This window comes from Gobius niger (genome assembly GCF_951799975.1).
Source record: "Gobius niger genome assembly, chromosome: 3".
Classification (NCBI taxonomy): Eukaryota; Metazoa; Chordata; class Actinopteri; order Gobiiformes; family Gobiidae; genus Gobius; species Gobius niger.
In genome coordinates this window covers 42,119,033-42,146,740 of record NC_136854.1, presented here as the reverse complement: position 1 = coordinate 42,146,740, position 27,708 = coordinate 42,119,033, and the positions used below count along the sequence as shown (strand labels likewise).

The 27,708-nt window shown below is 38.2% G+C and overlaps 1 protein-coding gene across 1 annotated transcript; it reads right to left on the bottom strand.

Annotated features, from left to right (window-relative positions):
* Positions 1–998: 998 nt before the first annotated feature.
* On the bottom strand, positions 999–26,708 carry LOC306960515 (docking protein 1-like). Its single transcript, XM_079552945.1, has 8 exons — positions 26,613–26,708; positions 15,597–15,675; positions 9,755–9,879; positions 7,514–7,624; positions 7,010–7,079; positions 6,637–6,641; positions 5,204–5,452; positions 999–1,798 (listed from the first exon to the last, which is right to left on the bottom strand). The coding sequence occupies exons 1-8, from the start codon at positions 26,667–26,669 to the stop codon at positions 1,031–1,033; spliced, it is 1,464 nt and encodes a 487-aa protein (XP_079409071.1). The 5' UTR covers positions 26,670–26,708; the 3' UTR covers positions 999–1,030.
* Between the last annotated feature and the right edge of the window lie 1,000 nt (positions 26,709–27,708).

The window sequence follows — 27,708 nt, the reverse complement described above, 5'->3', positions numbered from 1 at the left end:
AAACGATTATTTGTTGCCTTTAAAAAAAATCCATCAAAAAAAGACAAAAATCCATCAAAAAAAGACAAAAATCCATCAAAAAAATTACAAAAATCCAGCAAAAAAGTGACAAAAATCCAGCAAAAAATGACAAAAATCCAGCAAAAAAGTGACAAAAAAACTGCAAAAAAGTGACAAAAATCCATCAAAAAAGTGACAAAAATCCATCAAAAAAATGATAAAAATTCATCAAAAAAGTGACACAAATCCATCAAAAAAGTGACAAAAATCCAGCAAAAAAGTGACAAAAATCCAGCAAAAAAGTGACAAAAAAACAGCAAAAAAGTGACAAAAATCCATCAAAAAAGTGACAAAAATTCATCAAAAAAATGATAAAAATCCATCAAAAAAGTGACAAAAATCCAGAAAAAATGACAAAAATCCAGCAAAAAAAGTGACAAAAAAACAGCAAAAAAAGGACAAAAATCCAGCAAAAAAGTGACAAAAAAACAGCAAAAAAATTACAAAAATCCAGCAAAAAAGTGACAAAAATCCAGCAAAAAAGTGACAAAAATCCATCAAAAAAATGATAAAAATCCAGCAAAAAAGTGACAAAAATCCATCAAAAAAATTACAAAAATCCAGCAAAAAAGTGACAAAAAAACAGCAAAAAAGTGAAAAAAATCCAAACATTAAATATTTGGGGAAAAAAATTGAAAAAAAATTTAAACAAAAAAAAAATTAAACAAAATTAGAATCGATATTTTGCGATTATGCTAATTTTGTAATCGTTTACTGTTGTAATCGAAATCGTAATCGAATTTCGATTAATTGAACAGCCCTAGTCTGACCTTTCAAACGAGCCACAGCCTGTGTCCACAGCTGTAACAGAGAATACGCTGTGGTGCTACAAATATCATGAATGATCTGGATTGTTGACACTCAATGTGTTAAGGGAGAAAACTAGCTAAAAATCACGACATTGACGACAGTGTGAAAGTCGATGTTTTCTCTGCCACCTCCCGCCTTAAAGCTAAACGTCTGCGCGGCTTTAAATGATCCCCAGGTTCTCATAGATGACGTCGCTGTCCTGTGGGCGGGGCTGCGGCGACGGCGAGCGCTTGGGCGTTTTACACACCTGCGCGTACAGGTGAGCAAACGGATCGGGCTTCCTCTCCTCCTCCTCCTCTTTCTCCTCCTCTTTCTCCTCTTTCTCCTCCTCTGTCACCGGCTCGCAGTAGATGGGCTCGCCGTGCGGGACCCTGTCGAACACCTCCGCGTACACCTCCTGCTGCCTCTGGCCCGCCTCGCCGTTCCCGGGCGGCTTCAGCGGGAGGATGCAGGCGGGGTCCACGTACAGCGGCGCGGCGTCGACCCGAGGTCCGAGGCAGTCGGCCGGATCCGCGTAGACGTTCTCGATGTCGCTTTTCGCCGCGGCGTTCTGCGTGGGGAGGGACGGCAGGGGCATCAGGGTGATCGGCGCCGGGTGGGACGCCGCCGCCGCCGCCGCCGCCGCCGCCGCCGCCTCGTCGCCGGCTTCTTGCGTTTTGAGTTTGTTTTCAAAGATGGCCGACACGTTGGACAGATCCGGGGTTCGCGGCCGAGGCGAGCGAGGCCGCGCGGTTAGCGGGGTTAGCGTGGTTAGCGTGGCTGACTTCTCCGCCTCCAGAGCGTGTCCACCGGGGGGCGCCGTGTGCGTGGTCTTGCGTTTGATGGTGGACTGGATGAGGTTGAAGATGGTCTCGGCCTGTGGGGTCTGGAAGACGAGCGTCCCGGGGCCACAGTCGCAGCGACGCCCGGTCTCTATGGACAAGGACTCCTGCAAGAGAGACGTTTGAGTCACATGATCGTCTTTGTCATAATTGAAATCACGATTATTCAAACGATTATTTGTTGCCTTTAAAAAAAAAATCCAGCAAAAAAGACAAAAATCCAGCAAAAAAAGACAAAAATCCAGCAAAAAAGTGACAAAAAAACAGCAAAAAAGTGACAAAAATCCATCAAAAAAATGATAAAAATCCAGCAAAAAAATGACAAAAATACAGCAAAAAAAGGACAAAAATCCATCAAAAAAATTACAAAAATCCAGCAAAAAAGTGAACCAAGGCAGGTAAAATTAAACTGTTTTCACCTACAGACAGTTTAGAGTGTGACCTACGGCTGCTCGATTATTGAAAAAATAATAATCACGATTATTTTTGTCATAATTGAAATCACGATTATTCAAACAATTATTTGTTGCCTTTAAAAAAAATCCATAAAAAAAAGACAAAAATCCATCAAAAAAACGATAAAAATCCAGCAAAAAAGTGACAAAAAAACAGCAAAAAAACCGGACAAAAATCCAGCAAAAAAGTGACAAAAATCCAGCAAAAAAAGTGACAAAAATCCAGCAAAAAAGTGACAAAAAAACAGCAAAAAAAATGACAAAAATCCAGCAAAAAAGTGACAAAAAAACAGTGAAAAAAGTGACAAAAATCCAGCAAAAAAGTGACAAAAATCCAGCAAAAAAGTGACAAAAAAACAGCAAAAAAGGACAAAGAGAGACAAGAGAGACATTTGAGTCACATGATCGTCTTTACAAAGTGAACCGTGTGAGAAAAGCTTTGTTTTGGTTGTGAAATTGTAGTTTGAGGGTAAGGTTTGAGCGCCTGAATGATCCTGGAGCTCTGTAGTCGGGGCTTCGTGCCCCTGTAGGGTCTCCCAGGGCAAACAGGTCCTATAGGTGACGGGTCAGACACAGAGCGGTTCAGAAGCCCCTTATGAGAGACCACCAGGCCCGGTTAGAACCACGAGGCCGTCCTTCTGTGGACCCACCACCTGCAGGGGGAGCCATAAGGGCTGGTGCCATGTGAATTTGTTTTTGTTTTTTTTATAGTTAATTTTATATCATAACTAATTTCTTTATTTCTTTATTTAAGGATCCCCATTAGTCTTTACCAACGCAAAGACTACTCTTCCTGGGGTCCGTTCTCATTCAAAACACCTTATACAGTCAAAGGGTAATTTAAACAACACACATCGACAATACAGATTTCCTCATTCAAATAATTGAGGTAAGAAAAAAACAAAACAAGGTGTGTTACAATACCCAAAGCAACTTTAAGTCAGGTTATTTATTTGTATTTGACTGATTACATGTTTCTTTAGATGTATTTTAAAAGAAAGATGATTTTTTAGTCTCTTAATTTCCTGAGGTAGCATATTCCAGTGCGAGATGGCTCGGTATATAAATGTACTTTTTAGTGCATTAGATTTTGGCCGAGGCAAAGTAAAATTAGTATTAGAGGCTTGTCTTGTGCTAAAGCCATGTCTGTTACAAGTGGGCTGCAATTTGGAGAACAGGGTGAAGGGTTTGTGTGAGGTCCAGATTTTATGCAAAGACAACACAGAGCTACAGTCCAATCTGTCCTTGACTTTCATCCATGACAGTTTTTGATGCATAGCAATTGTATTTGTTCGAAAAGGACAACCCAGGGCAAGTCTAGCTGCCCGATTCTGAGCTATCTGGAGTCTGTCAAGGTGTTTTTTTTTGCAGCACTGGACCACACAATTGCCTAATGTCATTACTGTGTATAATTATTGTATTTTTTTTTTAACTCTTTCATTTTTTTTTCTTCTTCACGATAAACAGAAAAACAGAAACAAAGAAGGAGAGAACAGCGGCAAAACAAATAAATAAATAGTTAAATCAGTAGTGTAAAATAAAAAATAAATAAAAATAAAATAAAATAAAATAATAATAAGATAATAAAATCAGCAGTGTGAATTTTGCAGCCTATAAGCAGATATTACACACATATAAGTTTCTACACATATATATACACACATTCCCACTGTAGAGGCCAAAGTACAATTCATTATAATTTAAGTAAGAACTTATGTTAAAAGGATAAACAAGATAATTTAGGATTTCATTAAGTTCATGTAATAGTTAAAACATTAAAAACATGCTAGAATTCATGTGCTTACAATATTTAGTATGTATTGATAAAAAGGTGTACTGCCCCTTTAAGATCAGGCCTTAGGTTGATTCTCTTTTTTATTGATTATTCAGAACTTGAGAGCTGTGGAAGCGAACGGTTTTCTTACCTGCAACTATAGAAACTTTATTTTTGAGCTAATGTTTGTTTTTTTGTAACACTGCAATAAACCAGTGATGTTTTTTTCTTTTAAACAACGTTTCCGTGGTGGATTTGTGGAACTGTTTTTCTGGAATAACAATCTACACTGAACAAACTTTGGCTCACTTGGAGTGCTGTAGTAGTATTGTAAGCCATCGCACATCTCAAGATTTCAAACCTCTACACCCACTATTTATTGTTTTATACAACAAAACACGGCATCTGCAGCCACATCTGCACATAGATTATTATTATTTTGTCAAGGTTTAAGTTCAGCGCCCTATTCATTTAGATTAGTTTGATATGAAACTCCAGTTGATTTCATGATTTTTACTTTATTTTTTATTTTACTTTATCTCTTTATTTTATATATAAATTCAGCTCAAGCTACAACAATTTTATCTGTATTATATTACATAGTATGAGTAAGTCTAAGTCTCAGCATAATTATTTTTTGCTGTTGTTAACTTTAGCAGGACATAAACAACTGCTTTATGCTCTCATATGATGGTGATGTCACTTCCCTTTCCTCTGGCTAAGGACGGTCGAATCGGGCAAATAGTTCTGAAGCTCTAGTTCAGAAGAAGAAGAAGAAGAAGAAGATCTTTATTTATATAGCGCCTTTCACAGACATGGTCACAAAGCGCTTTTACATGAGACAATTGTACATTCACTCCATACTCGGTGGTGGAAAGCTACGTTTGTAGCTCCAGTTTCCCCTGGGGGAGACTGTCAGAGGCGCTTTCGCGACTGCACACATCTGCGCAAACAGACCCTCTGACACCACCATACATTCACTCACACACATCATTCACCCTGGCCTATTGTACATGTTTTTAGTGGTAGGGGAAACCTACGCAGACACGGGGAGAACATGCAAACTCCACACAGAAAGGCCCGTCCAGGTGGGAATCGAACCCGGGACCTTCTAGCTGTGAAGCGAGAGCGCTAACCGCTGCGCTACCGTGCCGCCAGTTCACTAACTGTACAGATCTAACAGTCGACCCCATGTTCCTTTAAGGATCAGTTGCAGGTGTTGGAGCTTAAGAGACTGTAATGTGATGGTTTCGGACGCAGCCTGGGCCTGTGTCTGAAAGTACCTTGTCCTTCCCGTATCTCCGGAGCAGCTCGTAGCGCCACCTCTGGACCTCGCTCCTCTGTGCGTCCTTGAGCAGCAGCGCCTCGCGGCCCACCTGCAGCCGGTACGCCCCCTGCAGGCCGCACCGCACAGCCGCATCCGTCCTCTGCACCACCACGGGGAAATCTGACACCGGACAGGAGATAATGTTCAGTTTGCAATCGCATGTTTGGGGGAAAGTCTTCTGTTTGTAAGTGGATCGACAATAGTTCTGTGCAAATAAGTACTGTAATTAGTTTGAACATTAGATTTTATCTTTTGCATGGGGAAAATCCCTCAAAATGAAAAATCAAAGTCAGAATAAATGTGCACCATTGTCTGTTCTCAAAGCATCGGAGTTTTCTTTGGTGCAAACGTAAATGAAATGAAATGGAGTCAGTGTGACAGAAAGAAATCCGTCGATACTGATGAGTAAAAGTTCCATGCAGTTGTGGTGGGAAGACACATCCTAAAATGATGTCTTGATAAGTCAAATTTAACTTGGAAAAGTGAATAAATCTGCCTGTGGTGTCAAATCCAGGGCAAATGTTCTTGTTTCTACAGATTAAGTTTCTCCGTTACCGTCGTCAGCCGTCGTCTGGATTTTTGTCACTTTTTTTGGATTTTTGTCACTTTTTTTTTGCTGGATGTTTGTCTTTTTTTTGCTGGATTTTTGTCACTTTTTCTGGATTTTTGTCTTTTTTTTTTTGCTGGATGTTTGTCTTTTTTTTGCTGGATTTTTGTCACTTTTTCTGGATTTTTGTCTTTTTTTTTTGCTGGATTTTTGTCATTTTTTGCTGGATTTTTGTCTTTTTTTTTGCTGGATTTTTGTCATTTTTTGCTGGATTTTTGTCTTTTTTTTGCTGGATTTTTGTCACTTTTTCTGGATTTTTGTCTTTTTTTTTGCTGGATTTTTGTCTTTTTTTTGCTGGATTTTTGTCACTTTTTTTGCTGATTTTTGTCACTTTTTTCTGGATTTTTGTCACTTTTTTTGCTGGATTTTTGTCTTTTTTTTGCTGGATTTTTGTCTTTTTTTTGCTGGATTTTTGTCACTTTTTCTGGATTTTTGTCATTTTTTTTGCTGGATTTTTGTCTTTTTTTTGCTGGATTTTTGTCACTTTTTCTGGATTTTTGTCACTTTTTCTGGATTTTTGTATTTTTTTTTGCTGGATTTTTGTCACTTTTTTGCTGGATTTACATCCTCATTTACTCGTTTCTTGTCGCTGTTTCGAAGAAGCTTTTAGATTTGGAGAATTTGGAGAACAGGAGAAAACATGTTCAGGTGGGAGTTAAGAGGTTAAGAAGCTTTTAGATTTAGGTAAAGCCAAACTGGAGAAAATGTGCTCGGTTCAGGTGGGGGTTAAAGTGATCGTCTGGAAGTCTAAATGTATTACAAATTTTATAAAATGTGCAAACTTGGTCTTGAAATTTGATGTAAAGTAAGTAATAGTTTAAAATGGTTTGCCTTCATCTATGTCACTTCCTGTCTGTGTCCAACAAGGAAGTGAAATCACAAAAATGGACAAACTAAAGAAAAACTGGGAACAATCTTCAGCAAAATCATTTTTCCCCCACATATTTCTATCAGTAATCTGCAGTGAGGTCAGTGTGACAGAAAGAAATCCATCGATACTGATGAGTAAAAGTTCCATGCAGTTGTGGTGGGAAGACACATCCTAAAACGATGTCTTGATAAGTCAAATTTAACTTGGAAAAGTGATTAAATCTGCCTGTGGTGTCGAATCCAGGGCAAATGTTCTTGTTTCTATAGATTAAGTTTCTCCGTTACCGTCGTCAGCCGAGGCGTAGATCGCATTCTCCTCCATCTGGGGCTTGTTCGACACCAGGACATTATTTTTCTGGAACAAAAGGAAGGAAGTATAGAAGTTAAAGGGGGGGTATTACGCAAAATTGACTTTTTCAAGCTTTACATCATGTCCCTCATTAAAAACATGCCTGAAGTGTTGCCTTGGCACATTCACGTGTTTTTGAGTAATCTGTAAAAACTCTGATGGCGGCCATTTTAGGGATAGGTTTGCCTGAGTCCTCCTAGGAACGCCCCCACCTCCTGGAGACGCCTCCGAGCTTTCGTCACCAGCCATTTTGAGAGAGACATTTTATACAAGGCACTTATTCTAATTTACTGCAGTTACAGACCAACAGAAGGTTTGTCATCATTGTAGTGAGATATAGACTGGTGCTATGGGACTGAAACAAGCAGAACACCCCCTCTTTAAAGGTGCTTCAGTTCTGTCTTTAAAAGTGTTTTGCTTTTTTGCTTTTTCTTCCTCACCTGGAACGAGCTCAGACAGAGTTTTTCCACCCAGTCGGCGCAGTCGTCCTTGAGCGCGGCGAACACCAGCGTCCGGTCCTGGGTCTCCACGCAGAACGCACACATGTTCTCCTGCAACGTTCAGAGGATTCAGCAGAGCCGCGGGTTTAGAACATCTACGTTTGTGAGCTGAAGAGTGAAGGTCATTTTCTTTCACACTCACTCAACTTTAGGGCCCGATTTCTCCAAATGAAGCTTTCCTCTTAAACCCCCGCCTTAACCAAGTGCATTTTCTCCAGTTCAGTTTTACCCAAATCTAAAAGGTCACGGCCTATAGCCCAACGTAATGCCTCGTTTGAAAGCTAAGACCTACAAAACTCAACTAAACTGATCTTTTTCCTCCTCTTTTTGGAAATGTTTGTATTGCTTTTTTTTGTCTTGGGTTCCATCATACTTTTTGTCACCTTTTTTGTTGCATTTTCATCTTTATTTTTGTCTCACTTTGTTTCTATTTAGACCATTCTCTTTAACCTCTTACCACCCGCCAAAACCAAATGCATTCTCTCCTCTTTGCCATTTGAAAATTGAAATTGAAATAAAAAGTGACACCCACTTTTTATTTCCCTTATGTGTTTTTTGTCACTTTTTTTGCTGGATTTTTGTCGTTTTTTTGCTGGATTTTTGTCACTTTTTTGCTGGATTTTTGTGCTTTTTTTTGCTGGATTTTTGTCACTTTTCTCAGTTTTTTTGTCTTTTTTTGTGCTGGATTTTGTCACTTTTTTGCTGGATTTGTGTCACTTTTTTGCTGGATTTTTGTCACTTTTTTCTGGATTTTTGTCTTTTTTTTGCTGATTTTTTTATCATTTTTTGCTGGATTTTTGACACTTTTTTCTGGATTTTTGTCACTTTTTTGCTGGATTTGTGTCACTTTTTTGCTGATTTTTTGTCACTTTTTTTGCTGGATTTTTGTCACTTTTTTGCTGCTCTTTTGTCAATTTTTTGATGGATTTTTGTCTTTTTTTTGTTGGATTTTTGTCTTTTTTGTGCTGGATTTTTGTCACTTTTTTGCTGGATTTTTGTGCTTTTTTTTGCTGGATTTTTGTCACTTTTCTCTGTTTTTTTGTCTTTTTTTGTGCTGGATTTTGTCACTTTTTTGCTGGATTTGTGTCACTTTTTTGCTGGATTTGTGTCACTTTTTTGCTGGATTTGTGTCACTTTTTTTGCTGGATTTTTGTCACTTTTTTCTGGATTTTTGTCTTTTTTTGCTGATTTTTGTTAACCTGGCAAACGCCAGGCTGCTGTGTGCGCTCGAATCATTTCGAACTGCACAACAGCCTGGGGACCATGGCCGAAATTTTGCGTGGATTTGGGAACCAATCACATAACGAGGAGGGACGGCAAGATGTTTAAAAAGTTCTAAATAGTTTAGCTCGAAAGTTTACAGCGGGTACTCATACGTCATCGGATACGATGTTACGATTGGCTGTGGCTACTGCAGACGCATGATAGACATTCGTAGCGCCCCGTAAACCACACCTCTCCTACGAGAAAATTAATTGGTGGTCCCCAGACTAAATATCACTTGTGATTTTAGTCTGGCGTTAGCCAGGCTAGATTTTTGTCATTTTTTTTGCTGATTTTTTATCATTTTTTGCTGGATTTTTTACACTTTTTTCTGGATTTTTGTCACTTTTTTGCTGATTTTTTGTCATTTTTTGCTGGATTTTTGGCACTTTTTTTCTGGATTTTTGTCATTTTTTGCTGGATTTTTGTCTTTTTTGTGCTGGATTTTTGTCACTTTTTGCTGGATTTACATCCTCATTTTCTTCTCATTTCTTGTCGCTGTTTTGAAGAAGCTTTTGGATTTGGAGAATTTGGAGAACAGGAGAAAACATGTTCAGGTGGGAGTTAAGAGGTTAAGAAGCTTTTAGATTTGGGTAAAGCCAAACTGGAGAAAATGTGCTCGGTTCAGGTGGGGGTTAAAGTGATCGTCTGGAAGTCTAAATGTATTACAAATTTTATAAAATGTGCAAAATCGAACACTTGGTCCTGAAATTTGATGTAAAGTAAGTAATAATATACACTTTAAAATGGTTTGCCTTCATCTATGTCACTTCCTGTCTGTGTCCAACAAGGAAGTGAAATCACAAAAATGGACAAACTAAAGAAAACTGGGAACAATCTTCAGCAAAATCATTTTTTTTTTTTCACATATTTCCATCAGTAATCAGCCGTGAGGTTTGTATTTGACTGAGCGCTCACCACGGGACAGGCCTCGGCGTTGGGGGGCAGGCGCAGCACGTTGAGCAGCTCCGAGAGTCGCACCACTTTGGGTTTCTTCTCCCCCAGGCCCTGGTGCCGCCGCCCGCCGTGCTCCCCCACGGTGCCTGCAGACACGTCACAGTCAGGAAACGACCTCCATTCAAAATGATTTACTAACCCCCCCCCCCTCTGGACGTGTTGGATTCTCATAAAACATTACTTTTTATGGAGATTTTACTGAACTATACAAAAAAGGCTGGTCATTTACACAGAGGTACCAGTAGGAGGTGCTGTTACACAGAGAATGGTGTGTTCTGGTCTGGATCATGAGCCTTGCATTAGGAAGCTTGTTCAGAGGTTTAGTGAATGTTAAATTATTATAATTTTTGGAGGGTGCAGTTGGTCGAGCAGGTCGTCTCGTGATCGCAAATGCACACTGTCATTGTGTCCTTTGGCAAGACACTTCACCCTTCTTTCCTCCAGTGTCTGCGTACACTGGTGTATGAATGAGAGTGACTGGTTCCTTACTGTAAAGCGCTTTGGGCCTAATGAAGGTAGAAAATGTTTGTATATGTATAATTTGAGACCATTTACCATTTATAAATGTTCTGTTTATTATTATTTACACTTTCTAAACTTCTAAAGATGGAGGCCTGTTATTGGAGATGAATGTCCACTGTTCGTCTTTTATTGAAACAATTTTTCAGTCAAAACTACACTGGGCAGGACTGGGAGCAGAGGCAGGTAGTACTATCTTACAATTCAACAAAAATGTGACAAAAACTCAACAAAAATGTGACAAAAACTCAACAAAAATGTGACAAAAATTTAACAAACACTCAACAAAAATGTGACAAAAATTCAACAAAAACTCAACAAAAATGTGACAAAAACTCAACAAAAATGTGACAAAAATTCAACAAAAAATGTGACAAAAATTCAACAAAAACTCAACAAAAATGTGACAAAAACTCAACAAAAATGTGACAAAAATTCAACAAAAATGTGACAAAATGCAACAAAAATGTGACAAAAACTGAGCAAAAAAATGACAAAAACTCAACAAAAATGTGACAAAAACTAAACAAAAAATGACAAAAATTCAACAACAATGTGACAAAAATGTGACCAAAAAAAAGTGACAAAAGTTAAACAAAAATGTGACAAAAATTCAACAAAAATGTGACAAAAATTCAACAAAAAAATGACAAAAATTCAACAAAAATTCAACAAAAATGTGACAAAATTCAACAAAAATGTGACAAAAACTAAACAAAAAATGACAAAAATTCAACAACAATGTGACAAAAATGTGACAAAAAAAAAGTGACAAAAGTTAAACAAAAATGTGACAAAAATTCAACGAAAACGTGACGAAAATTCAACAAAAATGTGACAAAAATTCAACAAAAATGCGACAAAAACTCAACAAAAACGTGACAAAAATTCAACAAAAATGCGACAAAAACTCAACAAAAATGTGACAAAAATTCAACAAAAATGCGACAAAAACTCAACAAAAACGTGACAAAAATTCAACAACAATGTGACAAAAATGTGACAAAAATTCAACAAAAATTTAACAAAAAATCACCCAAAAAATGACAAAAATTAAAAAAAAAAATGTGACAAAAATTCAACACAAATGTGACAAAAACTGAGCAAAAAAAATTACAAAAATTCAACAAAAAATGTGACAAAAATTCAACAAAAAATCACCCAAAAAATGACAAAAATTCAACAAAAAATGTGACAAAAATTCAACAAAAATGTGACAAAAACTCAACAAAAATTCAACAAAAAATGACAAAAATTCAACAAAAATGTGACAAAAACTCAACAAAAATTCAACAAAAAATGACAAAAATTCAACAAAAATGTGACAAAAACTCAACAAAAATTCAACAAAAAATGACAAAAATTCAACAAAAAAATGTGACAAAAGTTAAACAAAACTGTGACCAAAATTTAACAAAAAAATCGACAAAAAATCGACAAAAATTCTACAAAAATTCTACAAAAATTCTACAAAAATAAAAACATAAAAAAGCTGACACAACACAGCAACAACGCGAGGAAAAAGATCAGTTTTGTGGGTCTCAGCTTTCAAATGAGGTGTTACACAGACCCATATAATGGCCAAAGAGGACAGAATGCATTTGGTTCAGGCGGAGGGTAAGTCATTTTTCCAGTGTATGTCGAGTCATTTGACCAATTTCAGGCCGGGTTTGTGTTTCCTCATCTTTTCCCATCAGAGTCTGAAACCCCCCCTGGGCCCCTCTCTTCTTCTCTTCCTCTCTTCTTCTCTTCTTCTCTTCTTCTCTCTGTCTGAGCGCCGTTTAAACACCGCTCGTCCTCCAACAACATGTCCACTCTCTGTGTCTGCCAGATCTGTTTCATGTTTCTGTGGATTTCTTGGATTATTTAAGACTCGCTGAGCTGAACATGTCTGAGCTGGAGCGATGTCGGGCCGAGAGGTTCATGACGTCACGTAAGAATTCACACGACGACCAGGGAACGAACACTCCGAATATCACGCTGGGTTTGAGCCGTTTGGAACAGTTTGGTTCATTATGAGGTTTGGCTTCTGAGGAATGTGGAGCTTTATCCTTTATTAATATTAGGTAGAAAATATAAAACTAGTCAAAAGACCCCCACCTGAACAGAGCACATGTTCTCCAGTTTGATATTACTTGGAATCCAAAAGCTTTGCGAAAAAAAGCGACAAAAAAGGAACAAAAATCTGACAAAATCGTGACGAAAACGCTACAAAAAAGTGTGGGAAAATGTGATCAACCCGTCAAAAAAAAAGTGACAACACAGAGAGGAAAAAGATCAGTTTTGTAGATCTTAGCTTTCAAATGAGTCAAGAAGCTTTTAAGGCGAGACACTGCAGGTGAATAGGGAAAAAAAACTTTTGCTGAACATCACAGATATAAATATGAGGAAAAAATGTATTGCACTTTTTCTGTCATTTTATGTTTTCACATAAAATAAGGCATTTTGAGCATTAAAATGGCCAAAATTGTCCATATTTTGGGCAACGAAATCAAAATAATGAATTGAGCCAGATTAAATGTTATGGTTTTATTTTATTGACATATTAGTAACTAAGATTTTTTCAGAGGGGATTTTGGATATTTTGTTTAGTTTTTCAATAAACTAATCAGCAGAGAAAAAATCTGTAAAAACTCAAATTCCCCCTTTTTTTTTGGTTTCAAAGCTGAATAAATCAGGCTAGGAATTAGATATTAAAAAATCCCTCTGAAAAAACCTTCAAAATCTTGTTGTGTCTCAGCCTGTAAAGTTTGGAGTCTGTGGGAGCTTCTATAAGGGCTCAGGCTCTGCCCGAGTGCGGCTTCTCTCATTCAGAGAAAACCAGCCCTGAAGTTTTGTAGCGAGTGCGCATGCTCGGCCCGTTCTCCGACTTTTCCGCTCCAGCGTCTCGTAGGAGGAAAAACACCATATTTGGGTGAAAGCGTCATCACGGGGCCCCTTAGCAGGACACGTGGATGTCAAATCTGTCAATATTTATGAATGAAAACCCGCGGGAAAGACGGCCTTTCTACGCGGCGCAGCAGCTACTTCCGGGTCGCCCCCACCTCGCAGACAAAACATCATAAAATAAACATCATCATTTTTATATCTGACGTGAAAACTAAGATGTAAAGGGAGGAAAATAGATACAAATCTCCACTTCGACCACTGCGTGAAAAATCAATACTTTCACCTGCCGTGTCTCGCCTTAAATTTAGATAAAGCTGAACTGGAGAAAATGTGCTCAGTTAAAGTTAAAGTTGTGGGTTAAGAGGTTCATGAATGCTACATCACTTTAGACCAGGGGTGTCAAACATACAGCCCGCGGGCCTGATCCGGGCCGCGAGATGATTTAAAATCCGGCCCCTGCCCTGTAGAGCATCAATTCCAGAGTGTGTAAAAAAAAAGTAAGTCTCTTGCCCATTCCTGTGCGGAGGTATGAACTTTTAAAGAATAACCAGAATGCTCATTCTCGCCACTAGGGGGCATTAAAGGGACTATACGGAGTTTAAAAATGTTAAAATTAAGTATTTTCCTCCCCGTACATGTTCCTCCATGTCCTAATGTGTAGAATGAGCTCAGACCTGTTCACCACAACTGCCTCTAAAATCCTGCCCTGTCACTCAGAAAGTCATTACTTCGGGTCTGAAGTGCCGTCATGCACGAGCTTAATATAGAAGCTGCAGTTACACATATGACCTGAGGTGGCAGTAGTGAGTATAAAATGGCTAACTTGCGTCTAGCCCCTTTAAATTAAAAAAAAAAAGGAAAGAGTTCCACACTGTCCAGCAGAGGGCACTGACATAATAAGAGCCCAGGATATGAACAACACATTATATAGCCGCGTGGCAAATGGATAGTCTGCCCCAGGGCGGCTGTGGCTTCAATAACAGCTTACCACCACCACCGAGTGTGGAGTGAATGAATAATGACTATGTAGTACTTTGAGGAACTTGTATCACAGGCTTGTAAAGGGCAATACAAGTGTAAGACGTTGGTAATAATACCAGGAGTAGTTCGAAATCCGCGCAGTAATCTTCACTTTACTGTGCGGATGCCAAACTACTCCTGGTATTATTACGCCTTACAATATAGTCCCCCCTTTTATCCGCTTAGAAAATCCACATTGTTTAATTTTGTGTAATTATACTTTGTAGTGGAACACTTCACGTAACCATATTTAAATAGGGAAAACGTGGAAGAGCTTGGTAGCTTCTATCTTGACCTGTTTTGGAGCTATAGAGGAGAGAGGGAGAGGCTAAATGCTAACGCCGTCTGCGCTGTGTTTACGTGACTGAAGGCACGGGGGAAGATCAGACAGGTCCTAAAGAACTCGTCAAAGCTCAGGTAAGAACATATCTCAGTATGTAAAAACGGTGGCCTGTTCCTTTAATAAATCCTCCCCGTAGTCCCTGTGGGGGTAATACAAGTGTTTATGGGATAATTGGAGGGTCTTTCATCGCCCCCTGGTGTCTCTGGCCAGAAAACTACACTTGCAGCTTTCCCTGCTCCGACCCGGAGTCACCAATACACACTAATAGAATCACGAAGAAGAAGCTAACAGGCTAACGGGCAAAGCTAACTGCGGGCTAGCGTCACTTAAACAGTTTTTACAGCCAAGTTTGTGTGAAAAAAATGATCTCCATTGTGTAACTGGATGAACAATATCCCTCTGTCCCTTTGTCTTTTCTGTCAGTGTAGTATTTACTCTCACGGACGATTAATGAGTAAAAATACATAACATGCAGTGGCGCTTATGGCCTCTAGGGGCAGGAGTTACTTAGCTCTGCTTTAAAGATATCCATTTTTCATCACTTTTTGTCACATTTTTGTCGCTCTTTTGCTGCGTTTTCATCCCAGTTTTCGTCTCATTTTTGTTGCTATTTTTGACAGTTTTTTCACAAAGCTTTTAGATTTGGGTAAAGCCAAACTGGAGACAATGTGCTCGGTTCAGGAGGGGGTTAAGAGGTTGAGAAAATGGCTCTTGAATCTACAATATCCCAAATAAATCTATGGATAAACGTTGAATCAGTGCAATATTTAAACATGTCCTGGTGAAGATGAAGTACTTTTTCAATGTGGTGAAAGTTTCTATGTCCAAATTTGGCCTAAAATCAGAAAATGTAAAAGTTTGGCTGCAGTGTCTCCTCTTTATATCTTCCATACTTTTATAACATTTTTTTTCCCGGATGTCGCCTGGTGAAAGTGGCCGAGTCCGAGACAAACTTCCCTCGGTAAAGGTAAAGCTTACTCTCTTCTATTCTACCGTTTTCCGAATCTAAACCTTTAAATTCCCAGGTGGTACCTCCCAGGTCCTGGATCTCGAGGCGTCCGGCTCCGCTGCTGCTGTGAGGCACCAGCGTCAGCCACACGGGCTTCCATTTCTGTCAAACACACCAGAGGAAAGACATTGTTTGATCACACACAGTCCTCCCTCCAGTAAAGCTTCTGTAAAGTCATGTCCCGCCTCGTCCTTTACTCCACTAAAGGTCACCATGGAAACAAAGACAACCACGTGAATTACCCAACTAATTGAAAAAACATCTGCCCAAGGAGAACGTTTTTTTACACTTAACAATGTTGTTTCAAATCATTTAGATTATAAATTAGAAACTTAATGACTTACATTTGTATTGCACTTTTCAAGTCTGTGTCGCCGAGTTTCTCAAAGCGCCAAACTGTATTCATTATCGACGGTAAAGCTTCACTGGTAAAAGAATAATCATCTTAAAGGGATATTTCAGGATGTTTGCCTCATTTCCTCGTTATCCAGAGTGTTTCTGATTTCTGGAGATGTTTTTTTTGTTGTAATTCTTGCAGTTCTTATATTTGAAGAGTTTCGTGGCGCTAGGCTAGTGCAAGGCTAGTGCATGTCTATGGTATCAGCTAGCCTGCATTATAAACAGTGTGACCCGCTCCACAGAGCACCTGAGGCAAATCACTTATAACACCAGACTAACCATATAAATGTCTGTGTCCATAGAGTAAAAATTACTTATATTTGAGCAGCATCAGCTTCGTGGTTGCATAAGCTACACAGCGGCGGAGTGATCTGCTGGAAAATAGTCCCTCAAAATGCGATCATTCATGTGATGCAGGTCAGTTATAATCCAAACATGATTCTATGGGGGGCAACCCGGAAGTAGCTGCTGCGCCGCGTAGAAAGGCCGTCTTTCCCGCGGGTTTTCATTCATAAATATTGACAGATTTGACATCCACGTGTCCTGCTAAGGGGCCCCGTGATGACGCTTTCACCCAAATATGGTGTTTTTCCTCCTACGAGACGCCGGAGCGGAAAAGTGGAAGAACGGGCCGAGCATGCGCACTCGCTACAAAACTTCAGGGCTGGTTTTCTCTGAATGAGAGAAGCCGCACTCGGGCAGAGCCTGAGCCCTTATAGAAGCTCCCACAGACTCCAAACTTTACAGGCTGAGACACAACAAGATTTTGAAGGTTTTCTCAGAGGGATTTTTTAATATCTAATTCCTAGCCTGATTTATTCAACTTTGAAACCAAAAAAACAGGCGGAATTTGAGTTTTTACAGATTTCTTCACTGATGATTAGTTTATTGAAAAACTACACAAAATATCCAAAATCCCCTCTGAAAAAATCTTAGTTACTAATATGTCAATAAAATAAAACCATAACATTTAATCTGGCTCATTATTTTGATTTCGTTGCCCAAAATATAGGCAATTTTGGCCATTTTAATGCTCAAAATGCCTAATTTTTTTGTGAAAACATAAAATGACAGAAAAAATGCAATACATTTTTTTCTCATATTTATATCTGTGATGTTCAGCAAAAGTTTCACATTGATATCTCTGCATTTATTTTTTCCCCCTATTCACCTGCAGTGTCTCGCCTTAAACCAGGGGTGTCTTGCTGAATCGGTTCACATTATCAGAGATGGTCCTTTTTATTTAATATGTAATAATTCTACACAATTCTAACCTAACAACTAACATTTTATTGTGAGACAGCATAAATAAAGGCATGAGGCACAATTTAAACCTCTGCTAGTGGAAGGTTTCGCGGAACTAACCACCGACCCATGGCCCTTTACCCCGTGTACGCTCCAATATGTGGCCCCTCATGAAAAAAGTTTGGACACCCCTGCCTTAAACACTAATACGATGTGTTCGCTTTGCAAAGTCCTAAAGGTAAATGTGGTAACGGTGCTTTTTGTCTTTCTGCTGCTGCTGTAACTTTTCCAGCACATGTTTAGCTGAACAACTGAAGTTTCTCCCTCGCGCTCTGAGTCTCCACTTGTTTCAGAAGCTCCTCTCTCACAGTCGCTGCTTTAAGTCTGTGTCTCTGATAAAAAAAAGTTGATAATTCGTCTGCAGAAGCGCCGCGTCTCCCTCCCCCGTCTCATGTTGACGTTCTCGTGTTCTGCAGACGACTTATCAACTTTCAAGTGGGATTTACTCTTGTTCATCTTTTCATCTGACCAACGTTAAGCACATCATTTTGAATATTGTCATTTGAATATGTGTGGAGATGGAAGTGACAGTGTTTCATGTGGATAGCTCTCATCGCTACAGAGATATTCTTAGCCGCACCAAAATTAATAATCACTTGAAATAGGAATAAAACTCTTTTTCTTTACTTGCCAATAAGTCAGACGTATTCAAATTTAGGTCAAATATTCGTAATTCCAGTCATTTCAACCATAATTGTTTTGAGTGTAGCGTATCTCAGTTGGAAATCTGCCAACCTAAATAGAGTAAAGAATACTGCATCTCCGTGTACAGAACTGCAGTACTTCCTCCGCCTCATTTAGTTAAAACCTTTTCTTCGAGCACAATCATTCCTGACGGCGCAGTTCACACCTGTCCCCAAAAACACGACCCCCCCCGCCAAAACTCTGGCGCCGACTTAACGCCGGGTCTGAACCTGGAAACATTCCACGCACAAAACGCGGCGGTTAATTATTCAAAGTGACCCGTTCTTTTGCCATCGCGCCGTCGGCCTCCCTCGCTGAGCGGCCGCGCAGGAATGCGGGCGGCGGGCGGCTGTTCCGACTTGTCCAAGAGAAATTCCTGCGTTCGGCAACAAGACTCGGAAGCTCCACAGCGGCCGGGAAACGTGGTGTGGTTTGAGTGTAGGATAGAAAAGAAAAACTTGATTGTCTCCCCAGCAATGTAGTAAAAATACATAATACATTAAAGTCCATTATGAAGTCGGTTTGTTGCAGATTCACTTCATCGAAAGAAAAGGAACAGACTGAGCGAAGGACATCAGCGGTTATTTCACTTGTTCAGCTCCTCGATGGCAAAGGGAACAGAAGAATTCACATTTTTCTCGGCACGAGCGGAGTCTGAATCTCTGCCGTGATGGAAGGAGCTCAAAGTTGATGAGACGATGGACGGCGTTCGTCATCTGTGATCTCACGGCAGACACGATGCACGGCTTTATTGTAAGGCTGAGCAAATTGGTTTCTGCCGATATCTGATTTTAGTTGATACCAAGAGATAGGGCTGCTCGATTATTGAAAAAATAATAATCACGATTATTTTTGTCATAATTGAAATCACGATTATTCAAACGATTATTTGTTGCCTTTAAAAAAAATCCATCAAAAAAGTGACAAAAATCCAGCAAAAAAGTGACAAAAAACAGCAAAAAAAAATGACAAAAATCCATCAAAAAAGTGACAAAAATCCATCAAAAAAATGATAAAAATCCAGCAAAAAAGTGACAAAAATCCATCAAAAAATGACAAAAATCCATCAAAAAAAACATAAAAATCCAGCAAAAAAGTGAACCAAGGCAGGTAGAATTAAACTGTTTTCACCTACAGACAGTTTAGAGTGTGACCTACGGCTGCTCGATTATTGAAAAAATAATAATCACGATTATTTTTGTCATAATTGAAATCACGATTATTCAAACGATTATTTGTTGCCTTTAAAAAAAATCCATCAAAAAAGTGACAAAAATCCAGCAAAAAAGTGACAAAAAACAGCAAAAAAAAATGACAAAAATCCATCAAAAAAGTGACAAAAATCCATCAAAAAAATGATAAAAATCCAGCAAAAAAGTGACAAAAATCCATCAAAAAATGACAAAAATCCATCAAAAAAAACATAAAAATCCAGCAAAAAAGTGAACCAAGGCAGGTAGAATTAAACTGTTTTCACCTACAGACAGTTTAGAGTGTGACCTACGGCTGCTCGATTATTGAAAAAATAATAATCACGATTATTTTTGTCATAATTGAAATCACGATTATTCAAACGATTATTTGTTGCCTTTAAAAAAAATCCAGCAAAAAAGTGACAAAAATCCAGCAAAAAAGTGACAAAAAACAGCAAAAAAAAATGACAAAAATCCATCAAAAAAGTGACAAAAATCCATCGAAAAAATGATAAAAATCCAGCAAAAAAGTGACAAAAATCCATCAAAAAATGACAAAAATCCATCAAAAAAAACATAAAAATCCAGCAAAAAAGTGAACCAAGGCAGGTAGAATTAAACTGTTTTCACCTACAGACAGTTTAGAGTGTGACCTACGGCTGCTCGATTATTGAAAAAATAATAATCACGATTATTTTTGTCATAATTGAAATCACGATTATTCAAACGATTATTTGTTGCCTTTAAAAAAAATCCATCAAAAAAGTGACAAAAATCCAGCAAAAAAGTGACAAAAAGCAGCAAAAAAGTGACAAAAATCCATCAAAAAAGTGACAAAAATCCATCAAAAAAATGATAAAAATCCAGCAAAAAAGTGACAAAAATCCATCAAAAAATGACAAAAATCCATCAAAAAAAAGATAAAAATCCAGCAAAAAAGTGAACCAAGGCAGGTAGAATTAAACTGTTTTCACCTACAGACAGTTTAGAGTGTGACCTACAGCTGCTCGATTATTGAAAAAATAATAATCACGATTATTTTTGTCATAATTGAAATCACGATTATTCAAACGATTATTTGTTGCTTTTAAAAAAAAATCCATCAAAAAAGTGACAAAAAAACAGCAAAAAAGTGACAAAAATCCATCAAAAAAAAGATAAAAATCCAGCAAAAAAGTGACAAAAATCCATCAAAAAATGACAAAAATCCATCAAAAAATGACAAAAATCCAGCAAAAAATGACAAAAATCCATCAAAAAATGACAAAAATCCATCAAAAAAAATACAAAAATCCAGCAAAAAAGTGACAAAAATCCATCAAAAAAGTGACAAAAATCCATCAAAAAATGATAAAAATCCATCAAAAAAGTGACAAAAATCCATCAAAAAATGACAAAAATCCATCAAAAAAATGATCAAAATCCAGCAAAAAAGTGACAAAAATCCATCAAAAAATGACAAAAATCCATCAAAAAAATGATAAAAATCCAGCAAAAAAGTGACAAAAATCCATCAAAAAATGACAAAAATCCATCAAAAAATTACAAAAATCCATCAAAAAATGATAAAAATCCAGCAAAAAAGTGACAAAAATCCATCAAAAAATGACAAAAATCCATCAAAAAAATGATAAAAATCCAGCAAAAAAGTGACAAAAATCCATCAAAAAATGACAAAAATCCATCAAAAAAATGATAAAAATCCAGCAAAAAAGTGACAAAAATCCATCAAAAAATGACAAAAATCCATCAAAAAATGACAAAAATCCATCAAAAAATGACAAAAATCCAGCAAAAAAGTGACAAAAAAACAGCAAAAAATGACAAAAATCCATCAAAAAATGACAAAAATCCATCAAAAAATGACAAAAATCCAGCAAAAAATGACAAAAATCCAGCAAAAAAGTGACCAAAATGTGAAAAAAAAAATTGAAAAAAAAATTTGAAAAAAAAAATTAGAATCGATTTTTTGCGATTATGCTAATTTTGTAATCGTTTACTGTTGTAATCGAAATCGTAATCGAATTTCGATTAATTGAACAGCCCTACCAAGAGACTAGAGGTCGGCCGATATTTGGAGATTTTACAATATCAGTCGCCTAAATGATAAACTTCCTGATTCTTGCATTGGAAAGAGCGAAGTCGGGGCGTTAAAAACGAGTCCTCCCACAACCTCCTCGGAGAAACATCGTGATAGTTAGTTTCACTGAACCAGCGTCGATGTGGACCTGCTGCATTTAAAAACACAGAACCTGGAGTTTCAATCGCTGAGTTAGTTTTAACCTCAGCAATTATATTAGTGATCGCTGCGCAAAATGCCACTGCTAGCAACAATATTCTAATGCTAACTGCAGCATGCTAACTGCAGCATGCTAACTGCAGCATGCTAACGGCAGCATGCTAACTGCAGCATGCTAACTGCAGCATGCTAATGCTCGCGGCAACTAATCAAAGCCGGGACAGAAGTTATGATTGAATTACCTAAAGCCGTGTTTTTCAACCTTTTTTGAGCCAAAGCACATATTTTTCATTGAGAAGATCACGAGGCACAGCACCAGCAGAAAATATTTTAAAAAATGTAAATCTGTAGCCTGTATTCAGTCGTTCTCATCAAAGTGCCTTGAATAGGAACACCATATAGTCTCACTAGCACAAGAAAATGGGAGCACATCACTCCAATTCTGTCCTCTTTACATTGGCTACCAGTTCTCTTTCGAATCAAGTTTAAAATTCTGCTGATTGTTTTTAAATGCCTAAATTCGCTGGCACCTAAGTATCTCTGAGGTCTGCTGTCCAGCTCCTTTTGTCTGTTCCTAAATCCAAGCGTGGCCCCTAAACTTTGGAACAGCCTCCTCTACATGTGCGCTCGGCTCAGTCAGTTCGGTTCCATGTCGACCAGACACAGTTTGTGCCTTTATATATGACCTGTGTTTAACTTTTATTGTGTTTATTGTAAATATTGTTACTGTTCTTGTACAGCACTTTGGTCGACTATGGTTGTTTTTAAATGTGCTTTATAAATAAAATTGACATTGACATTGACATTGACTAGCCACAATGCCATTGATCATCACAAATGAGCTTCCTGAGGCCACTTACTGATGTGGAAGAGTATTACATGGTTACTCTGCTGATCACTACAGGGCACAGACATTCAAAAACTGTACATTATTTGCGGATAATAATGAATTTATTAAAAAGATAAACAACTAGGTGAAATCGCATAATTTCCCAAGGCACAGCAGACAATATCTCACGGCACTAGTGTGCCACGGCACAGTGGTTGGAAAACACTGACCTAAAGGACTGAAATAAAAGGGCCACTGTTGGCCAATAGACCCGACATTTAGAAAAATCACAAAAAAATATCATCCGAGCATATCTGCATCAGCCAATAACAATCCCCAAACATTGGCATCGGCCTGAAAAAAAATCCATATGGGTCGACCTCAGACATACAGTCTGGGTCGAGAGACTTCATGGTACAAGAGACTCTTTGAAAGAGACTTTCTGAAAGACTGAATGGTCCTTTTTATTCCAGTGTAAGATCAATAAAGTCTTATCTTTTCTTCCAGGCGAGATGTTACAGATCAGTGATATCTATCAATAAACAACAAGGATCCGAGGCCTTTTTTACACTAATGTCCTCGGATCCATGACAGGCTTTAAGGTGAGATGAGTTATTCCAGCCCGCGACTTGTAGAGCAGAAATTAGTATGTAAAAAAAAAGGATTTATTGTAAAATGTTTCGAGACCTAAAAGGAGTTTGACATCCCTGACTAGACTGTACAAATATGATCAATTATCCTCATTTCAATGTATTTTGAAGGAATGAAAACATTTTACAGCAGGAGAATGAGGAGAATGAGGATCCTAATGTTGAGGTTCAGTCACAGCGCCCCCTAGTGTCACAACAAGCCCCTGCCCCGCTATTTCTAGCAGCTCATCTCTCAAAAACAGTTCACGAGTCTCCTTTGTTCATATCAGCTCAAAAGTTGTTCTGTAGCTCTAGTATAGTAGTTGCACATTTGAAAGCTAAGAACCTCCACAGGCCAGTTACTGAGCTTTAACTACTGGAGGCAGCAGTGGTGATAGGTTTTCGTTCACGTGACGTCACAACATTGTCAACGGCCTATAATTCAAGAAAACTATGGCGGTAACTATGGTAACCGTCAAAATGCTGGATTTTCGTCTCGGTTTATGGTTAATACCTCTGTAACGGCTGGACCTTTCCACATGAAACAAAAACTGTCGCGAAGTTCACGGTCCTCTCTGTCAGCACACATGCACTAAGGTCACATGACTATATTCAAAACGATGTGCTTGATGTCGGTCAGATGAAAAGACTTTCGATCATAGCATGAACAGCAGGTTTGTGCAGGGCCGTGGGAAGACATTTTGGCTGGGGGGCGCTGAGAGACAAGATTGCCCCCCCAAAACGCTATTTCTTTGCTTATTTCCTATTTATTTAACCCCTTGACTCCCACCTGAACCGAGCACATTTTCTCCAGTTTGGCTTTACCCCAATCCAAAAGCTTCTGGAAAAAAGCTGTGAAAATAGCAACAAAACTGAGACGAAAACAATGATGGAAATGTGACAAAAAAGACAAAAAATTACACACAAAAATTACAAAAAATGACGAAAAAAATTGACAAAAAAATTACAAAAAATGACAAAAAAAAATTGACAAAAAAAATGACAAAAAATGACAAAAAAATGGACAAAAAAGGACCAAAAAAAGACTTAAAAAGACAAAAAAAGACAAAAAAGACAAAAAAAATGACAAAAAATGACGAAAAATGACGAAAAAAAATGGACAAAAAATGACCCAAAAAATGACAAAAAATGACAAAAAATTGACAAAAAAATGACAAAAAATTACAAAAAAATTAACAAAAAAAGACAAAAAAATGACAAAAAATTACCAAAAAAATGACAAAAATGACAATTGACAAATAATTGACAACAAATGACAAATAAATGACCACAAAAAAATGACAAAAAAGACAAAAAAAATGACAAAAAATGACGAAAAATGACGAAAAAAAATGGACAAAAAATGACCCAAAAAATGACAAAAAATGACAAAAAATTGACAAAAAAATGACAAAAAAAGACAAAAACAGACAAAAATGACAAAAAATGACAAAAAAATTACAAAAAAAATGACAAAATTTGACAAAAAAAATGACAATAAATTTACAAAAATGAGTTGAATACCCCCTCAAAAAAATCTGATGATGTGAGGAAAAAGATCCATTTAGATGAGTTTTGTAGATCTTAGCTTTCAAATGAGGCGTTACACTGGCCTACAGGATTTGGGCAAAGCTGAACTGGAGAAAATGCTCTCGGTTCAGGCGGGAGTTAAGAGGTTAATATTGCTTGTAATGCATAGACGATCCACCAGGGAGTGCTGTAGCGCCCTCAGCTCCCTGGGTTCCCACAGCCTTGGGTTTGTGAATCCAACAGCTCCCAAATAATAAGAATAATAATGCTTCTTGTTCCATTGTCATTGTTTGTGGAATATAAACAATGAAAATGAAGCTGATTGAAGGATTTAGGACCTACAGAAGAGACGAGGAGGAGAGTTTATTCTTCAGACGTAAAAAACCTGTCAGTGATTTTTCCTGTCAGTCCAAAAACACAGACTGACTCGTGTTTTTTCTACTTGTCACCTGTGGCTTGTGGAGCAAAGAGGGGCGGAGTCAAACCATCACAGATCCATGAGGAAAACTCATTATACAGTCAGTAGATTATGGATCACAGACTCTGGAGCTGTGATGTCATCGAGACTTCGTAAACAGCGGCGCCACGTAAACGGCGTTTTCAGATCTTTCCTCTGGGACCTAGTTTGGGAAATGTCCGTTTACAGACCCCCAAAACGGCGGCTCGTATGGACGATTCACAAATTCAACATAAAGAATCTGTATTCAAGCGATTTTAAGTCATTTATTTAATTTAAGACTGTCATTTTTTCCAGTACAATACACTTTTACATTTAAAAACGTTTATTTTTCACTTCAAATGATACAAAATAATCTGAATTAAAGGACAAAATGTGCTCATTGACAGTAAGAGGTTTCAGCTTATCTAAGACTTGACCAAACCTGCCCCAACTTTAGGTTTAATCTCTCAATTCAAGTAAATTCACGTCATTTCTTCCTGTAGATCAGGGGTGGGCGACGTCCGGCCCTCCAGCATAAAAGCTCTGGCCCTCAGGATTTTTTGAATGATTTTGGAGATGACGTTATTACACAAATCAGACGTCAAATGTCTGTTTGAATGCTCTAAAAATGTGCAGAATACAGTCAAATCTTTTCAAAATTTCTAAGCAAAAACAACCATTTATGTCATGTATATGGCTGCGTACTGTTCAATATCTGCCACACATTGCCAGAGATGGTCATTTCACTCCAATTTGAACAATTCCACGCAATTAAAACCTCAAAAATGAACATTTATTGTGGGACTGAGCTGGCATTATGGTTCTAAGCCTAAATAAAAGTGTGTGGAATGGTTTAAACCTCTCTTAAATACACGCAGTTGAACATTTGAATGCATTGATCTGTGGCCCTCCATGCCTTATATGTCTGTGTACGGCCCCCCGTGAAAAAAGCTCGGACACCCCTGCTTTATCCGATATCTATACTAAAATATGTGTCGTCTAGAACTAGGGAACAATATGTGAAACATGGGGAATATTTTTGTGGGGAAATGTGGCTATAAAAAAGGAAAAATCGTGTTAATAATTAGTAAGAAGGATAAAACTATTGGGAAAACAAGTTGGGAAAAATAAGAAAAGAAAAAAGATTGTGTGAAATGGGGCATAAACATAAACAAGAAATTGGAAAAATGGAGGGGAAAAAATGGTAAAAAGAAATCATTTGATTTGAAGTCACTTCCAGCATCAAAGCCTGTTTAGTTTTTTCTGTGCCTGCTTTAGATATCAATGGAAGCTAAACTTTTTTTTTCCCGATACCAGAGTGGTGTCATTTAACGGTATGGCCATGATCATATACAGACAGTGCTGGCATTTGTAGGAAATGGTGCTTTACTTTGGGCTAAAATTGGCCGGTTTGGGCCCTTGATCTTTTTACAATGAAGAAAATCGGCCCTCCTCCACACAAACTTGCCTACCCCTGCTTTAGATGATTGTTCTTTTTCCAGTGTACTCAAAACAACAACTTTGAGACATTTGAATGAATCTTTTGGAGGGTATTATGTTTAAACTTTGCGTATAATACTGTAGTACAAACCAGACAACGATACCTTACATGAGAAACCTTAATGGAAATGAATCTGAAATGACTTTAGGCTATCCCAGTCTTTTTGTTTTTGCCTTTAACCCTGAGTTACAAACACCCGTCCCGCACTCGGCAAACACGCCCTTTGACCTTTGTCCCGCTCGCGGTCGCGGTCGCCTCGGGTGTCGCGGTAAGAGGAGAAAAGGTACTCACTTTGCCGGCCTTCAGCGGCCGCAGGTAGACCTGGCCACTTTTGGTGTTGGAATCCATTCACGTGTTGGAACAGTCGCGAGCTGCGTCTTTACCTGTCGAGCTCACGTCAGACTGAGAGGGAGGGGGCGGGAGGAAGGGAGGGAGGGGGCGTGGCCTAGTGACGCACAGAAACAAGAGCCCCGCGTACGTCATGCTGATAAAAACACCTTGGGCAAGACACTTCCCTCGGCCAGGGGAGGCGTGGGCGAGTGTCGCTGGAAACATGACAGGAATGACTTTACATTTATTGGATTAACGGATTTTATGTTGAATTTGAGTCCCATATGAAATCGCACAAATTAACTTCAACATTTCAATCTATTTCTTTTTCATTTGAAATTACACAAATCTGAATCAAGACAAAGCTGCTTGTAAGAGTTTTTTTTAATCTTATGTTAGACTAGACCAAACCTGCTCAAACTTTAGATTCAATCTCTCTATTTGAGTCGGTTTGAGCTCATCTAAGAGAAGATAAAAATGCAAATTCCATATGAAATCGCAATTAACTTTAACATTTTTTTTTTTTTAAATTGAAATTACACAAACAAAAATCTGAATCAAGAAAAAAAAGCTTGTGAGAGTTTTTTTTTTAGTTTTTTTTATCTTATGTTAGACTAGACCAAACTCTAAAATCGTCATTTCTTCCTAGAGATGAGAAGATTAAACTAAACAAGGCAGCTGATCAAAGGTTCAGGAGCACGTGCCTTTAATGATTCAGTGTCATTTTCTGTCCGGTACAGTATTCCCACTGTCCTGACGCCCTGATATCAAAGGCAAAAAAAGCTCTGTTTTTGGTCTGGTTGTTGAGCTGCAGGACTTTTTTGACTTTACTACGTGGACGCTGACGTGCTCCTAAGGTGTTATTACGCCTTACAATATAGTTCCCCTTTTTATCCACTTAGAAAATCGACATGTTTAAGTAAGGATTAAACAACTCTGAGCCGCATTAGACGGTTCTAACGCCCAACACAGTGTTGTTCCTCCTGCATTATAACGTCTAACGCGGCTCCTCGTTGTTTAATCCGCTTATACCAGGGTCCCACAAACGTAACATTTA

What these genes read in the sequence shown, in the direction of transcription:
- LOC306960515 (XM_079552945.1), bottom strand. Translation starts at nt 26,669, where the DNA reads ATGGATTCCAACACCAAAAGTGGCCAGGTCTACCTGCGGCCGCTGAAG. An exon ending in GGCCGCTGAAGGCCGGCAAA is followed by an intron (nt 15,676 to 26,612) that starts GTGAGTACCTTT and finishes TGTGTTTGACAG; the next exon opens with AAATGGAAGCCCGTGTGGCT. An exon ending in CGAGATCCAGGACCTGGGAG is followed by an intron (nt 9,880 to 15,596) that starts GTACCACCTGGG and finishes ACGTGTCTGCAG; the next exon opens with GCACCGTGGGGGAGCACGGC.